Genomic DNA, 17,888 nt, shown 5'->3' on the forward strand with positions numbered 1-17,888 from the left:
TGCAATAAGGTAGGAGAAATAAAGGGAGGTGACAGAGAAGGAAAATGGGTTTTGAAAGCAAAAGAAAGTAGTACAAGACACAGAAGATGATCCTGTGAAAAACCCCAGAAAGCAGAGAGAGAACACAACTACTGAAAGTTTGGCCAACAGTACATGAAATATGGTTTCACGTATTGGAAAAAAATAGCATGTCAAGATATTTGCATGTGAAGGGTGGTGAGATGCTAGCAAATGAAAATTTGCAGCTGTCAAAGCTGTTCATTCATTCATTTAGAAACAAAGCATGCCATTTTGAGATTTTATTATTATTTTCAAAAAAAACTGGACAACCAGTTTTAGAAGAGCAGGGAAACTTTGTTCCATATGCGACAGGAAGGAAGAATGGTCGGATCCAGTCTGTTCAGAAAGCAACTCTGATTCATTGCTTTCTTCTCCACAGAGAATAATAATAATAATAATGGGCGGCTCCCAATCAAATGTTAAAAACAGTACAGCATTAATATTAAAAACTTCCCTGAACAGGGCTGCCTTCAGATGTCTTTTAAAGACAGGATAGCTGCTTATTTCCTTCACATCTGAAGGGAGCGTATTCTACAGGGTGGGCGCCACTACCAAGAAGGCCCGCTGTTTGGTTCCCTGTAACTTCACTTCTCCTAATGAGGGAACCGCCAGAAGGCCCTCAGCGCTGGACCTCAGTGTCTGGGCTGAACGATGGAGGTGGAGACGCTCCTTCAGGTATACTGGGCCTTTGAGGCCGTTTAGGGCTTTAAAGGTCAGCACCAACACTTTGAATTGTGCTCGGAAACGTACCGGGAGCCAATGCAGATCTCTCAGGACCAGTGTTATGTGGTCCCGGCGGCCAGTCCCAGTCACCAGTCTAGCTGCCGCATTCTGGATTAATTGCAGTTTACGGGTCACCTTCAAAGGCAGCCCCACGTAGAGCGCATTGCAGTACAAGCTTCCAAACACATGAGTAAAGTCCTGCATTCTGTCCTAGGATGACATGTGAAAATTGTTACTTTCATCGAAACTAGTGCTCTCGACAGAAGCTGTCTGCAAAGAATTGGGTTCTGAACACAGAACTCTGTGGTTACACATAGAAGTGAGGTGACTGCCACGAGGGAAAGGGTTTGAAAGGCCGTATGAACTTCAACACAAAGTTCTTGAGAGATAAATTGTTAGCACATGCTCCATTAGTTGACAACTCCTTGTGTCTTTTAAGGTTGGCACACCTTGTGGATGTGTTCAGATGTAAAAAAAAAAAAGCATTCAAAAATAATAGTAATATTGAAATTTGTTCACATGGTGAATAGTGTAGCACACTCTGCTGGGCAGAAGAAGCAACTTATGAATATGAACCATAAAGCAAGAAGCCAGTCTGCATTTTTGAAGTGTGGCAGCTTGCAGTGAGAGAGAAAAGTGTGTGCTAAGGGTTCAGGTTCTGGTAGGCTCCCAGAAAACCCCTTTGCCACCTGCCACCTACCATTTAAATCAGCAGAAGCCAACATTGTGCCCTTCAGATGATGTCCGACTACAACTCCCATCAGCCCTAGCTAGCCAGAATAATCAGTGGTCAGGAGTAATGGGAGCTATAGTCCCAATATCAGGAGGGCTCTGTGTTGGCTGTTCCTGATTTAGACCAAGACTGGTAGGAAACCTTATGTAAAAACAACCCATTGGGCCATAGTATTTGTGAATTCTTCACTTATAAAAAGAGCTAGGGTTGGGTCAACCTATTGGAAATGAAAGACACTGCTATATAGCCCCATATTTTGACATTCTTTGACCTTTGGGACTGTTTTTCCTCTTCATTTACCGGCCTAGAAGATTCCGGCGATTGCTAGCAAAGAAGAAGAAAATCCTTTCCTTATGTCATTTCTTTATTGACCCTCCCAAATAATTCAATAAAAATATAGTTGGAATTCATCATGCGAAAGGCTGGGCTGGATGAATCCCAAGCCGGAATTAAGATCGCCAGAAGACATATTAACAACCTCAGATATGCAGATGACACAACCTTGATGGCAGAAAGTGAGGAGGAATTAAAGAACCTTTTAATGAGGGTGAAAGAGGAGTGCGCAAAATATGGTCTGAAGCTCAACATCAAAAAAACGAAGATCATGGCCACTGGTCCCATCACCTCCTGGCAAATAGAAGGGAAAGAAATGGAGGCAGTGAGAGATTTTACTTTCTTGGGCTCCATGATCACTGCAGATGGTGACAGCAGTCACGAAATTAAAAGACGCCTGCTTCTTGGGAGAAAGGCGATGGCAAACCTAGACAGCATCTTAAAAAGAAGAGACATCACCTTGCCAACAAAGGTCCGTATAGTAAAAGCTATGGTTTTCCCAGTAGTGATGTATGGAAGTGAGAGCTGGACCATAAAGAAGGCTGATCGCCGAAGAATGGATGCTTTTGAATTATGGTGCTGGAGGAGACTTTTGAGAGTCCCATGGACTGCAAGAAGATCAAACCTATCCATTCTTAAGGAAATCAGCCCTGAGTGCTCACTGGAAGGACAGATCCTGAAGCTGAGGCTCCAGTACTTTGGCCACCTCATGAGAAGAGAAGACTCCCTGGAAAAGACCATGATGCTGGGAAAGATGGAGGTCACAAGGAGAAGGGGACGACAGAGGACGAGATGGTTGGACAGTGTTCTTGAAGCTACCAACATGAGTTTGACCAGACTGCGGGAGGCAGTAGAAGACAGAAGTGCCTGGCGTGCTCTGGTCCACGGGGTCACAAAGAGTCGGACACGACTGAACGACTAAACAACAACAACATAGTTGGAAGCAGTGAAACCTCATAACCCAAAATTCTTACTAACTGAAGTTTAATTTATTTCCAGATTGATTATTTCCAGTCGCCCTACATGTGTGGGTGTGGGGAACAACCTTTTCCTTTCTAATGCGTTTGCAAACACACACAGATAGAGACATATATACAGTATTTCTCCACACTTCCCAACATCCCTGTCCATTGGCCAAGCTAGCAGGGGAAGTGCCAAGGGCACTTTGCACTCAAAGGACTGCACACAGCAGAGAGTTAAGTCTTTATTGTCAAAGATAACACTGACAGTCACTTCTACAGCTCTGGATACAGACGCACACCAATCTAGCTCCCAGGCAGCTATTCCACATCCTTGCAATCAGGATCCACCCATCCAATCCATCAGGTCTGCCATAAAATCATTCAGGGGAAAACTAAACAATGAGTCTGAGGGTCCAAAGTGGGGGCTTGGGCAGATTAATTCCAAATATATGGGGACACCATAGAATATGTCTTGTCCCTGACATCCTCATGAAGGCACCTCTGGTTGAACACTTCATCACACATCACCATTCGGATACAGATTTATTATTTACAGAACTATGGGTAAACCAGAAGAAACGTGGGGTTGGGCGAGATTTTGAACAGCTATTGCATCAACAAGAAACCCGTTTATTTGTTTAAATCCACATATCCTGGGGGGTTGAATTCAGAACTCGACTTCAATTGTTTTATTTAAAATCTATTTTACGTAAAATACGTAATACTATTTTAAATACTATTTCAAAACCATCCAAATCTGTTCTAAGTCTGTCACTTTATGGGTTGCCTTTGCATTGTGGTGCCAGAATTGACGTACTGTTCCTCTCAGTTTCTTTACATTGTCTGCAATTAATTGTTATTTGGGACACTTGTGGTCAACTTTATATGTCCTACGCATCTGTGTTGCAAGCATCAGCAGCGACACTATTCAGTGAGCACTGATCCACTAGTATGATCCTTACTAGTACGAATATTTCATTGATAATTATTCAGTATGTACCTCTTTATATATTTTGTTCTACTGAATAACTTACATACAGGTTGCTCAGTTTTGTTGTCATTCATTGCTTGCAATGCCTTGTATTCCATTTCCAGCTGATGAAGACTTTATTCCGAAACAGTTGAACTATTCCGGATATACTGTCCTTTTGAGACTTTTGTGAGACGTCTTCCTTTGAGAGACGGCTTGGGATTCCTCGCTATTCATTGATTTGTTTGATTCTTTGCTTGACTCTGATATATATAACAACTTGTAGTTACATGTATATTTTGTGAGATGTGTTGCATGATATATAAGTGGCTTATTCGTATATTTTGAATGACATCATAACCAATTATATATTCACTAATAGTTATTAGCCAGCGTGTTGCGTTTGCATTTTTGTAGATCCTGGTAGACTCAGCAGGCTCAAACTTTGCCCGACCTGCTTCTGAAAAACCCAGCCACCCCCCCCCCCCCACATCTCTCACTGGCCCCACTATGAACTCTCCTTAAGTGTTTTGTCTGGCTGGAATGCCTCCCGGAACTCCGATAATGCCACTTCCTTGCCTGGAGGGACAGCACAGGTGTGTGCTTGTTCAGAAACTAGCCTACCGGAGGACGGCAAACATTAAATTCCCACTCTGCTCGCTTTTGCCGAAGGCCGTATCCACCCCTGGCATGTGGGCTGAAAATGGTCTCCGCCAACCTTAATATCATCAAAAGTCTCTGTTTGATCTTTTATGGTGTAAAGCAACCTCCAAGCTGCAGAGCATATTTGGCTTTCTGTTAGTCCCAATTTGGCCTACGAATCCTTTCCTCCCCCAAACCACGTCCACTGGCCCGACACTTGACATGGCTGCTGTCAGGGAACAGCCATTGGTTCAGGAGGGAGAAAGCAAAAGCCGAACGGATTATAGAGAGCCCCCAAGGATCATGGGAAGCAGCTCCTCTCCAGCGGAGGAGAGTAACCACGCCTCCAGTGGAGAGGAGCTGCAGGGCTCGGAGGAGGCGAGGCGGTGCCAGGACACCTTGTCTGGGCAAAGCAGGGAGGAGAGGTGTTATGTACTGATGTTCTCACCCTGGGCCAGCAGGGGGATACTGTAGATAGTTTTCACTCAGGTCCACGTCAGTTATTTTAGGCGGGAAACCCTGGGTTGTTGTTGCTACAATGTTGACAGCCGGCTCCTATAAAAGCAGGCCGGCTGAGCTGTTTGCTGTTCAGTTCTGTCCAGCTGACAATAAAGAGCTGCTCTGGATAGATCACTGTGTCGTCTGCTATGTTCGCCCACAACTTAACAAGAGGGGTCCTCCGTTACCCACGCCCTCCTTGCGCAGTAAGCTTCCGCGCAGAGAGGGGAGGCGCAGACTGGGCGTCAAGAAATTGCTTTGCTGGGGAAAGTTTAAGAACCGCTCCCACTCACGGATACTGCCAGTGAATGAGCCAGCCACGATAGAGTGGCTGGACAGATAAAGTTTATTTTTGCAGCTAAAGCAAGGCTTTACTACCGAGTAGGCAGGTAATTGCCTGCTTGCTCTCGAGCAACCGCTTGGAACCCTTACAGCTGCCAATACACAAGTGGCAGTCTTAAAGTGTGCTCCTGGTTGTGCATGGGCAAAAGGAGGATTGCCCCTGATGTAACGTGCATTTTAGAGAAATCACATAAAAGTAATGCAGTAATTCCTAAAGGCTCCCACATTTCACTTTTCTGTTATTTATATAGCACTTTTATTTATAGATTTAAAATTTCCAAGCTTGTTTGTTTCAGTTCTATACCACCTTTGCGGGTGGCTAACAAATTAAACATGGCAAATTAAACATGACAAATTAAAGCAGAAGAATATTAAAATGGAATTACCAGTCAGCACAAAAAAGCAACCTAAAAGCCAGCATAAACACAAGCAGCATAAAGTACATGCAGGTCCTGCTGTCCACCTGCTCACTATGTGCCAATTCACTTATCCAAACATAAATAATCGTGCCCAAACCTTGCTATACACTCCACAGATTCAGATATCCAAAGAGCCAGAGTTTGCCCACCTCCTCACTTGTGCTTGGCTGGTCAGTGGCAGCCATTTTTGGACAGAAACCGTGGGGAAAGGGAGTGGGGAGAGAGATTGGACAAATCTGTTTTTTGTTTTGCTTCCCTTTATGTGGTTGGCTGCAGCCATTTTAGGAACAAACCATGGCAGGAGGGGACAGAGATAACCGATTCCCAAAGGCACCAGTGGAAATTGTGGATTTGTTTGCAAACATTTGCCTAACAAAGGATTTCCAGGAAATGTATTGGGGACAGCTAGCAGGATCTGCTGGTAACAAAGCATTGGTGGTGACTGTTGAAGGGCCTTGGGTTTACTTGTGTTTACAATGTTTATTCCCCAAGCCTTGTCGTTTTGCAATCTCCCATTGCCCTCACAACAGCCAACAATAACAAAGTACAGTATATAGAAAACATGCAAATATTTTGCTAACTACTGGTTTTTATGACACTACTTAATTTTGCTTCATTCCACACATAACAGCTGAACTCTATCCTCAGGTCAGGAAAAGAGCACCCGTCCCTTTACACAACCAGCCAGGGCTTCCATTTTCCAAAGGATCACACAGGCCCATCTTGGGTCTTCACCATTTGGTTGACTTTGCTTCTGGGGCACACTTCTCCTGCTGAGTGGCAGAGACAAAAGAAAAGAAAAGCACAGAATGAAGTCAATGCCAGGTTATCACCAACCTAGGTGGGCTTATGGAAGACTGCCATAAAGGAAACGGGGTCAAAGCTTGCCCAACCATAAGGAGGCTGGGGTGACTGCTTATTGCTGTTGCAGTGCTCAATACATATAGCATTAAAACTTGAGTAAAAGCAAAGTTTTTTGTTTGTTTTTTTAAGGATAATTGCTCGGAACAAACAGTGACCTTTTAGTGTAAAATATGCCTTTGGCAATGACAAACCTAGACAGCATCTTAAAAAGCAGAGACATCACCTTGCCAACAAAGGTCCATATAGTTAAAGCTATGGTTTTCCCAGTAGTGATGTATGGAAGTGAGAGCTGGACCATAAAGAAGGCTGATTGCCAAAGAATTGATGCTTTTGAATTATGGTGCTGGAAGAGACGCTTGAGAGTCCCACGGACTGCAAGAAGATCAAACCTCTCCATTCTGAAGGAAATCAGCCCTGAGTGCTCACTGGAAGGACAGATCCTGAAGCTGAGGCTCCAATACTTTGGCCACCTCCTGAGAAGAGAAGACTCCCTGGAAAAGACCCTGATGTTGGGAAAGATGGAGGGCACAAGGAGAAGGGGACAACAGAGGACGAGATGGTTGGACAGTGTTCTTCTCGAAGCTACCAGCATGAGTTTGACCAAACTGCGGGAGGCAGTGGAAGACAGGAATGCCTGGGGTGCTCTGGTCCAGGGGGTCACGAAGAGTCGGACACGAGTAAACAACTAAACAACAACAACAACATGCCTTTGGACATCATGGTAAAGCCCAAAGGTCTGCAGGCTGTGTTAAGATGGAAGGCAGAGCTGCAATCTCAGTTAGGATACACTGTATTGGCTGGCATGGGGGAGAAATCTGATTCAGTTTGCACTTACGAAGTGAACCTCCCTAATTCACAGTTTCCTAAAGAGTACGCAAACCAAAACACGGGCATCCTTTGAAAGTCACTTTTCCAAATATTGCAGTGCAGTTTCCAAGCCAAATAATGTGTACAAAGATGCATATAGTATATTTTTAATAACAACAACACAAGAATGTGCATTCTATTAGGGGCAGTTGCTTTGGGGGGGGGGAACCCCATCAGGCAAAATTGTACACACATATGCATATCACAATAAATTCAATTAAACTGCTAATGAATCTTCATGAGGACTTTTTAAGAAAAATTATAAACTCATGTGCAGAATTGAGCTTACTGAAAAATCTTTACCAGTTCATCCATTATTGGGAGAGAAGTACAAATAAACACAGGGGACTGACTTACTTTGTTATATGTGGTGTCACCAGAATTAGGAGGGCTGTAAGGGGGTGGAGCCTGCAACACAAAAATATAGATACCAGGGGATGAGAGCAGATGTTGAAACGTGCCTGGCTTCAGATAGTGGGGACTAAGCTTTAGAAATCCAGCCACTTGCATCATAAATGTTTTCTTGTTTCAACTTTTCTTCCTCAGAGACCTGAAACTGCTATGCAGTCTCATCCATCTTTTCCAACTCTGTGCTGAATCACTTAAAAGCAGAAATCAGGCATTCTCCCAGAAATCATTAATATCCTGTCCAGAATTTTGCAGGTAAAAAGGTGAGGGCCTCCTCAAATTATTTTTGGGGAGCCTCATTTCTTTGACAAATGGCTGTTTCCCAGGTTAGATGCCCCATAAACCACACTGGCAAGTTTAAGCTAAGGACGAAAGACGAGAAAAACCAACTCACTTTAATCTCAGAAAATTCAAAGCGGTTCACTGAGACATCACCTTTGACCTCCAAGGTCTGGATTTCTTTGAAGGGAAGACGGTGCTGGTACTCCAAAAAGTGATTTCCATTGACATACACCTACAGGAAAAATGAAACAAGCATTCAATTACCAGCTGGCAGGGACAAGAAGAAGGCTTCAGGTGTTTAAAAGACTACCAGGCATAATACAATGTAAGTTCTCGTGGGATATATCTGACTGTAGCTATTTCACCGAAGCTTATTCCAGAGTAATGTAAATGTTTTCTACTTAATTTAACATGTTTTTGCCCTTCCTTTCTGCCACTTAGATAATCAGCGCAGCTTACACTACACGTAGGGGTCAGCAAACTTTTTCATCACTTTTTCACCACTGTTCCTCAGACCTTGTGGGGGCCAGACTATATTTGGGGGGGGGATGAACAAATTCCTCTGCCCCACAAATAACCCAGAGATGCATTTAAAATAAAAGGGCAATAAAGAAAATATTAAGAATATCATACAGTAAAAGGCCAGAGGCATTCCTTTTAGGAATTTTAAATGATGATCTTCCAAAAGACAAAACTAATTTTTTCTTATACACAACGTCTGCAGCAAGAATCTTGGTGGCTAAGTATTGGAAACGGAACCAGTTACCCACTAGGGGAGAGTGGTTATGTAAGCTTTCAGAATACTTAGAATTAGCCAAATTGACAGACATAATAAGACAAAAACCAAAAAGTGAAGTAAAAAAAGAATGGGAGTGCCTAAACGAATACCTTAAAAGTCAAGGTTCAAGGACAGAAATCTGGCTGAGTATGGAATAACCTAGTGAAGTGAAAGGATAAGAAAGAGGGATTTATATTTAGATTTTAGGATAGAGATGATGAGGAAAACAGGAAGACACAATGAGAGATAAAGGAGGTGCTGTGGGATTGGTGGAAGTCAATGTTTGTTTTTCTTTTTAGTGTTTATATTATTAACTTGTAAGATATGGATTTGTTTGTTTTGTTTTTTGAATGTTGGTTTTTGTGTTTTGTGTATTGTTATTTTTCAATATTTTTCGTGTTGTTGTTGTGTGGAAAATACTAATAAAAATTATTATTATTATTTTTTAAAGGGCACATTCTACTCATACAAAAACATGCTGATTCCTGGACCGTCCGCAGGCCAGATTGAGAAGGCGATTGGGCCGGATCCAGCCCCCAGGCCTTAGTGTGCCTACCCATGCTACGGAGGTTTACGGGGGCGGGGGGGGGGGGCTAAGCTTCTACCTCAGAGTGTAGCCTTTTTAATCCATGGGTAGGAATAATTGTTGTACCCGAGCAGAGACAAAAGGAGCCAAACGACACCAAGGGGTTAATCCAGAGAAAGAGCGTTTTATTCTGCCATCCGGAGGGGCAGAGGCACCTGTGTGATTCAGTTCACAAAAGACAGGCCGCACCGAAAACATTTTACAAGCAGGTTTTATCCTTTTTTCAAACCCCTTTTTCCCTGTCCCCCTTCACAGATTCTTACATAGAATGTTGCTTTTTCGTTCCCTGGCTCTGTTCCCGGAAGTATGTTGCAAATCAATGTACCAGGACAAGGTTGCTTCTATCTGGGAACCCGAAAGGTTTTCTGTTCTCAGCTCTAGGTTTGTTACAGCGTTTTTGTTACAAAGAGGACTGCTTAGCTTGTGCTTTTTGTCTTAAAGGAAATTGCAGTTTTTTTAAAAATGCGTACGCCGAGGCCTGGCTGGGGGGGGGGGAATTCACAAACAGTTTTTTTAGGGCTTTCTGGGGTAACCCTAACTGTACCCCTTCAAGAGCTTTCCAGACTTTTCATGTTGGTGACACAATTTTTAGACGTGAATCATTCCACAACACAGTACAGTGGTACCTTGGGTTAAGTACTTAATTCGTTCCAGAGGTCTGTTCTTAACCTGAAACTGTTCTTAACCTGAAGCACCACTTTAGCTAATGGGGCCTCCTGCTGCCGCCGCGCCGCCGGAGCACGATTTCTGTTCTTATCCTGAAGCAAAGTTCTTAACCTGAAGCACTATTTCTGGGTTAGTGGAGTCTGTAACCTGAAGCGTATGTAATCCGAGGTACCACTGTAATTCAGCTTTACTAACAAACCGGAGGTTAAACTAACCCCTTTCCAGCCCCAGGAGGAGCGCAGGGAGCATTCGTACACTGCGGCTGATGCACTGATGTGCTGTGACACACAGTTTGGAAAGCTCTGTTGTTCTATGTGTAAATCTTCCACCCTAAAACAAAGGAGCAGATCCTCGCTCTGTTTTAGCCTCATTTCTACCCAAGTTTTGTTTTCTCTATGCTCTTTGCTTCCACCACTAGATGAAGCGTTTTCTTTCTTTTCTACAGCTTTACACTTAACTTTTTTAAAAAAGCAACGCAACTGTCACTTTCCAACTGCCACTTCCCCAACGTTCTACCCCCTCAGCCCCTGCCTTTGTTTGCATAATACCTCACACAGATTTGAATACCGTATCAAGAAAACAATTCTGAATATTTCGCTGCTTATAGCTCAGAAGTTAGACTGGTTATAAGATGCTTTGGGTTGCCCTGAGCAAGATAAAGCAACTGAGAAATTTAATTAAGAACAACTGATGTCATTTGTTTTAGCCCAAGCCTGAGAAAAGTGTGTGGGTGAGTCAGAAACAAGATTTTGGCTAGGTAGGGAAGCCGAGTTGTGGTGAGGCAAGCTCACTAGCCCTATTATCATAGCTGTCAACGTTTCCCTTTTTCCCCCCGCTATTGTTCCGAATAGGATTCCTCGCAAGAAAAGGGAAAAGTTGACAGCTATGCCTATTATTTCCTTTTAAGCCAGTAGCTTCACTCCCACAGTGCTGAATAAGACAGTATTTTACCCACAGAGACACACTCTCACTTCACTGCCAGCCTACACATTCACACTAAGGGCTTATCCCACATTTCTTCTCCTCCTGCTGCTTTCCTGTGGCGAAAACCACTCTTTACCGCTGAATCAGAGCAAACAGCAGTAGGGTTTTCTGTGGGTTGCATTTTGCTCCGATTAATGGTAAAACACTGGTTTTTCCTGGGTGGTGGTGGATAAACAACAACAGCCACCAGGACCTGTGCCTAGAAAGTGTGGAGCCAAGTCACGTGTGGACAAGACTTGACACAATCCATGCTGAGGTAACTTGAATTCTGATTGGCTGGTTAGTTCTAGATCCTTAAATAAACTGCTTTGAAGCTTCCCCCCCCCCCAAAAAAAAACAAGCAGCATATAAATGTTATGGCTTAAACAAATAATAGTTTAAAAAAGCAAACCCCTGTATTTCTCCCCGGTTATTTACCCAGCATTGTTGCACGCCACCCCAATCTCCACACCAGTGCGAGACTCCAGGGGTCCCGGCAGGGTTCGTGTTTCCTTTGGGAACGAGACACAGCGAAGACTGTGGTGTCTTTATAATAGATGGTTTATTTACACATATATTCAGCCTGAGCCTACGATGAGTCCTGCTTCTCTCATGGCCACGATTCTGGATTCAAGCTGCCAGCCCACATGGTGCTCTGATCCCTGCCTTTCTCCAGCCTGCCGCCTCTTACAAACTGACACCTTTTTTCCCTAGCTCACCTCAGGCAAGCTGAGATCCTAAGCGCAACTCTGCTAACTGAAACAGAGATGGAGAAGGGACCCCATCCCTCTGCTGCCTGGTACAGAGTCTCTGCTAATGGCGCATATCCCTGCTTTGTTTGCTTAGCGACTCAGCCAGTCTCAGCAACTGCTGCATCTGGGGATTGGTTAAATCCTAAAACATTTCTGGTTCCAGGAATATAGGAGAGTCTTCCTCTCCTCCTCAGCCTTTCGTTTTCCAGCTGACACTCCAGCTTAAAAAGGTAAAGGGACCCCTGACCATTAGCTCCAGTCGTGGCTGACTCTGGGGTTGCGGCGCTCATCTCGCTATATTGGCCAAGGGAGCCGGCCTACAGCTTCTGGGTCATGTGGCCAGCATGACTGAGTCGCTTCTGGCAAAGCAGAGCAGCGCATGGAAACGCCGTTTACCTTCCCGCTGGAGCGGTACCTATTGATCTACTTGCACTTTGACGTGCTTTCGAACTGCTAGGTGGGCAGGAGCGGGGACCGAGCAATGGGAGCTCACCCCGTTGCGGGGATTTGAACCGTCAACCTTCTGATTGGCAAGTCCTAGGCTCTGTGGTTTAACCCACAGTCCCTTAGGTATTAGCTAAATATGAAAAACAGGGGGAGTTGCGATTTGAGCCATGATTGGTTCTTTTGTATTCAGGAGCCAGTCTATTAATACTATGGCAATATGATGGTAACATTTGACTGGATTTGCAGGATCTGTTACTTGTAAAGCTAGCGCATGTGAAAACCTATATTGATACTGTGATGTGTGATATTTCAGTGAATCAGGCATAATTGGTGCAGACTGGGGGCTCCTCCAGAATTCCCTTTGTGACATACTTTCCAAGCAGTTTTCTCTTTTTTGGTCCATGTGCTTTCGCTGGGCGAACCCATGTTTTACTGTTTAACCGGAGAGAACGCCCCCCCTCCCGATCTGTTATTTGCTCTGATTCAGCAGCAAAAGTCAGATTTTCCCAGGGAAAGAACTGGACACACCCAAAAGAGAGAGAGAGAAATAGAATGCTCTGACAAAGAGATTTAAATCCTGGACCTGCGCTTGGAAAGTGTGGTGCAAAAGTCCTTACTGATGTGAAACACTTCTGCAATATGTAGCAAGTCCTAGGCTCTGTGGTTTAGACCACCCACGCCACTCCAGGTTGCTTGCTATCAAATGGAGTAACCTGCCTCACCACCCCAGTCCCACCTGATAGGAGCCACTCTCAACATTGATGGTCATCTCAAAAGAATTGCTCTGCTTGAAAGGCATGCTGGGGGCAATTTCCTCTTCCCCCCAGAAGACTTCGTCACTTTTCCAGTACTCCCAGAGCCGTTTTTTACTTTTCATCTGCGTGTTGCACACGACCATCGGCTTTAGCGTATCGAATCGTGGATTGAAGTGGAAGGCGATGTCACCATTGGCACACAGGAAATTCACTGCAAATCTGAAATGTGAGAAGGGTAGAAGCACTGTGAGGAAGGAGAGAGTGGCCGATCGCAGAGGGAAATTAACTGAAAAGGCCAAGTGGACAATGAAACAGGAACAACAATACACATGTGGTGGGGTTGTAAGGAGATTAAGAAATTTTGGGGAGTAATACATGAGGAATTAAAGAAAATGTTGAAAATCCCAATTGTTAGAAAGCCAGAGGTATATCTCCTAGGCTGGATAGGGAAAGCTATACCGCAAGTAAAAAAAAAAAAAAGAATTTTTCTATATGCAACTACGGCAACCAGGGTAGTGATTGCTTCTAAATAGAAATCTCAAATCTTGCCCTCAAAAGAGGAGTGGATTTGCAAATTAAATGAATATTTAGAACTGGCAAGGCTAACCTCAATTGTAAGATATCAGTCAAATCAAAAAAATTTAAAAAATGTAAATGTTTTGAAGCGTATATGTTAAAATCTTGTTCTAAGAAAGATATGCTAATATGCCTAGAATAAAAATGTAAAGTGTATCTATGAATTGGAAAAGAGAAGAGATAAAAGAAATACAAAGAATGATACATTTGGAGAATGCAAAGATAAAGGCAGAAATAGAGATTCAAAGAAGTCAAATTGTGGCAGAAGAAAGCTGCAGGTGTGTGGGGGAGTATTATATGATAAGTATGTAATATTTGTTTTCAATCTTTTTTTTCTTTTTTGATGTTGTTTTGCCAGTTCTCTGAATTAACCCTTCAACGAATAACAGGCTGAAGTTCGTTCCCAGATCCTTATCCCCAATTCCCGGTTCCTTGCTTGACAAAACAGAGAACTGAGGGAACAGCTTGAATCAGGACTTCCGGCATCATGTGGTCCGGGTCATGCTTCCGGGTCATGTGGTCAGCATGACTAAGCTGCTTCTGGCGAACCAGAGCAGCGCACGGAAATGCCGTTTACCTTCCCGCCGGAGCGGTACCTATTTATCTACTTGCACTTTGACATGCTTTTGAACTGCTAGGTTGGCAGGAGCAGGGACTGAGCAACGGGAGCTCACCCCGTTGCGGGCATTCGAACCGCCGACCTTCTGATCTGCAAGTCCTAGGCTCTGTGGTTTAACCCACAGCGCCACCCGTGTCCCTACGCTTCAGGTTACAGACTCCACTAACCCAGAAATAGTGCTTCAGGTTAAGAACTTTGCTTCAGGATGAGAACAGAAATTGTGCTCCGGCGGCTCGGTGGCAGCAGAAGGCCCCATTAGCTGAAGTGGTGCTTCAAGTTAAGAACAATTTCAGGTTAAGAACGGACCTCCGGAACGAATTAAGTACTTAACCCGAGGTACCACTGTACTATCTGCAAACTGACAGTGCAAGGAGGTGTTATTAGTTTTCAGGTGTGTGTGTGTGTGTGTGTGCTGAATACCTCAAAATGATTATTTAGCTCAGCCGGTAGACCATGAGACTCTTAATCTCAGGGTTGGAGCCTCACACTGAACAAATATTCCTGCATTGCAGGGGGTAGACTAGATCATTCTTGTGGTCCCTTCCAACTCTACAGTTCTATGATACTTTTATTTGTTTGTTGTGTCTTTACTGTGGTGGTCTATTGCAACAACGAATGGCAACGAAATCATGTGGCAAAAGAAGCCCCACAGTAACACATTCAAATCAGCAATAAAGCTTTTCAAACAATTTTATTTTATTTTAAATCAGCATTTCTTTATGGAGTACTATTTTTGTAAATTATTCCTAAATGAACTCAAGAAGATTCAATAGCAGAACACGGCAGCTTCACTACCCTGACAGACTGCATGCATCACCCCACATCCATGATTTTGGTCACAGTGGAAGAGATGGATTAGGCAGGACAGTTTCCGAAAAACAAAGGGAATCAAATATGACCAGCAGGCTTTACAAACCTTTTCGTGTATGGTCGGACAAAGCCTTGGATTAAAAATCTCTTTCCCTCACTGAGGCCTTCAATATTGGTCCAAGTAGCAGCAATGGGTAAACTCTGTGGAGTGGGGAGGAAAGTGCAAAAAATAAGCTCATCACATTCTCGATCCAATAGCCTCAAACTCAGCCTCAAAATCATCCCAACCATCATGAAGAAAACTCACATTTTAATGGAAACTGTTTATATCAGCTGCATACATGCTATAGTTTTAAAGCACATTTGAAGCACATTCTCTCCTCACCTCATTGTACTTTGTAAGGGGTTGCTGAGAATCATAACACTCTGAAGGGTAATGCCAGAATGCCCAGAATTATTTGAGGGGGGGAAGGCGTGTCAAATGTATTTTAAAGGTAGAATTTTATGTATCCATTCTTTGAAATGAGAATTTGTTTTAAGAGCATAGCCTTCTCGGGCCCTGGGTGGAGACGACAACACTGCCCAGAGCCCCAGCTCAGGTTTTGAGAGTCTACCCCCATCTTCTGTGCTAGTATAAACTGCATTTATATACTAATATTCATTCATTCATTCATCCATCCTTTATTAGCTTAATTTAGACAATAAAAACCATAAAAGAGAGGGGGAATCTATAAAACACAGGTAATCCAGACATATTAAACACATAAAACATAGAAGACTCAGTACTAAAAATTAAGGAACGGGAAACCTCAGAGCACATTCTCGGCTAAGGAATTTATGATCAGTACCAGGACCAAGATCAAAAGTATTTTTGCCCAAAACCCACTCCTAGTTCTCCACCCCCAAACCTCTGTGTCCTTTTTCAGCAACCTAACTTGAGGTCAGGGGATGCGGGTGGCGCTGTGGGTTAAACCACAGAGCTTAGGACTTGTCGATCAGAAGGTTGGTGGTTCAAATCCCCGTGACGGGGTGAGCTCCCGTTGCTCAGTCCCTGCTCCTGCCAATCTAGCAGTTCGAAAGCACGTCAAAGTGCAAGCAGATAAATAGGTACCACTCCAGGGGGAAGGTAAACGGCGTTTTCATGCACTACTCTGGTTCACCAGAAGCGGCTTAGTCATGCTGGCCACATGACCCGGAAGCTGTATGTCGGCTCTCTCGGCCAGTAAAGCAAGATGAGTGCTGCAACCCCAGAGTCGGTCACGACTGGACCTAATGGTCAGGGGTCCCTTTACCTTTAACTTGGGGTCAGGTAAGTTTTTCAGTTAGAAAAGATCCTGTTAGAAAACTGGAGTCATAAACACTTGCCGATTTGACACAATAACTCAATCTGCCTTCTGCTCACCTGGCTTCCTGAGAGCAAAGGCTCTTCTACTTTCCCCAAATAATCTTTAGGCTGCTTTCCCATACCCTGCAAGCCCCATTTAACAATGGGTCTTACTTCAGAGTAGCCAAACTTTCAACCGTGTAGGTGATGTCACGGAACATGGGATGGAGAGGAAGATTCTATCCTGGAGAAACTCTTACGCAGATTCACAAAGCTTTTGAGAAGTCAACAACATGATTTTCCCACAAGGCAAAACAGGGGCAGTGCTCTGCTAAGGAAAGGGGCATTAAATAGGGGCTGTGCCAGCTAAAACGAGGCCGTTAAGAGCCGATCCTTTCCTTAGGAGTGAACTGCATCACACGTCAAGAAAGATGCTGTTGCTTTTCCCGATGTTGATAAAGCAACAGCTCAGTGCTGGGGATCAACAGCACATGTTAAGGCTGAACCAGAAGCACCACCCCAATCCCCCATGAAGAAAGGGTGGTTCCCCCTCTGACATGCCCTATCTCTGCACCCCACTCACCATCTTGGAGCTGGTTCGTCAGCTTTTCTTCTCACGTTCTCCTGGAGTGAAAGTGAAAGCAAAGCCTCAACTAGCAAACATCAGCCTTCCTCGGGAAAGGGGTGGGAACACAATGCTGACAGCTCCTTTTGAGAACATCCTTGTGGAAGGGAGAGATGGGCCAGTGTTGCTACTAAAGGGTTAAGAGGTAACAAGTCGCTCTAATCACTGAGCAGCTGGAAGTCATTAAGCATCCAGGAATGTGAGTTAGTTTGTATAAACAGTCAGTCCACCCGTGTGTTTCCTCCGCCCTCTTTTTGACCTGACTCGCAGACTCAGTTTGTGGCCATGGGGGTGTTTGCTGATATGAGTTAAGTTTAGAGTAAAGTTTTCTTTATGCCGGAGATAAAAGCATGTGTGCTTTATCGCCAGGGTTTTTTCTTTTGTAAATAAAGTTTTTTTCTGAGTTCCAAAGTGCTTGCTCCAGGATTCCTCATTGAAAGGTACTGACTCTCCTGTCTTCTTCAACCGCTGCACGAAATTCTCTGCTGAGATAAGATTTATGGCGTTGGAAGCGCACTGGACGTTTACTTAACATTAAACTAATTAAAGTTTAATGGACAGCCAGTCTGTCCATTTTGGTTTCTCTCGATTTTTCATTTTCCCAATCTTAAGTATAGGTAAAGGTAAAGGGACCCCTGACCATGAGGTCCAGTCGTGGCCGACTCTGGGGTTGTGACGCTCATCTCGCTTTATTGGCCGAGGGAGCTGGTGTACAGCTTCCGGGTCATGTGGCCAGCATGACTAAGCCACTTCGGGCGAACCAGAGCAGCAAATAGAAGAGGAAGAAATGGAGGCAGTGAGAGATTTTACTTTCTTGGGTTCCATGATCACTGCAGATGGTGACAGCAGTCACGAAATTAAAAAACTCCTGCTCCTTTGGAGAA

At 44.0% G+C, this 17,888-nt stretch overlaps 1 protein-coding gene across 4 annotated transcripts; it reads right to left on the reverse strand.

Annotated features, from left to right (window-relative positions):
• Positions 1-5,495: 5,495 nt before the first annotated feature.
• On the reverse strand, positions 5,496-17,061 carry LOC310684747 (galectin-5-like). 4 transcript variants are annotated; one of them, XM_083456260.1, is made up of 6 exons: positions 16,963-17,061; positions 15,162-15,256; positions 13,032-13,269; positions 8,216-8,335; positions 7,771-7,821; positions 5,496-6,455 (listed from the first exon to the last, which is right to left on the reverse strand). In XM_083456260.1, the coding sequence occupies exons 1-6, from the start codon at positions 16,963-16,965 to the stop codon at positions 6,414-6,416; spliced, it is 549 nt and encodes a 182-aa protein (XP_083312386.1). In that variant the 5' UTR covers positions 16,966-17,061; the 3' UTR covers positions 5,496-6,413. The 4 variants fall into 4 exon arrangements, 3 of the variants coding, with proteins under 3 accessions (XP_083312386.1, XP_083312387.1, XP_083312388.1); XM_083456261.1 differs by lacking the exon at positions 16,963-17,061 and adding an exon at positions 16,554-16,819; XM_083456262.1 differs by lacking the exon at positions 15,162-15,256 and having other exon boundaries at positions 16,963-17,042.
• Positions 17,062-17,888: the final 827 nt, after the last annotated feature.

This window comes from Podarcis tiliguerta (assembly GCF_965153285.1).
Source record: "Podarcis tiliguerta genome assembly, chromosome: 8".
In the NCBI taxonomy this organism is placed as follows: domain Eukaryota; kingdom Metazoa; phylum Chordata; class Lepidosauria; order Squamata; family Lacertidae; genus Podarcis; species Podarcis tiliguerta.

Excerpts from the sequence above, each read along its gene's own strand:
- LOC310684747 (XM_083456260.1), bottom strand. Across the intron at positions 13,270-15,161 it reads GTCCGACCATACACGAAAAG|ATTTGCAGTGAATTTCCTGT; the intron begins GTTTGTAAAGCC and ends CTCACATTTCAG. Across the intron at positions 8,336-13,031 it reads TTGAGAGTGGCTCCTATCAG|GTGTATGTCAATGGAAATCA; the intron begins GTGGGACTGGGG and ends TTTTTCCTGTAG.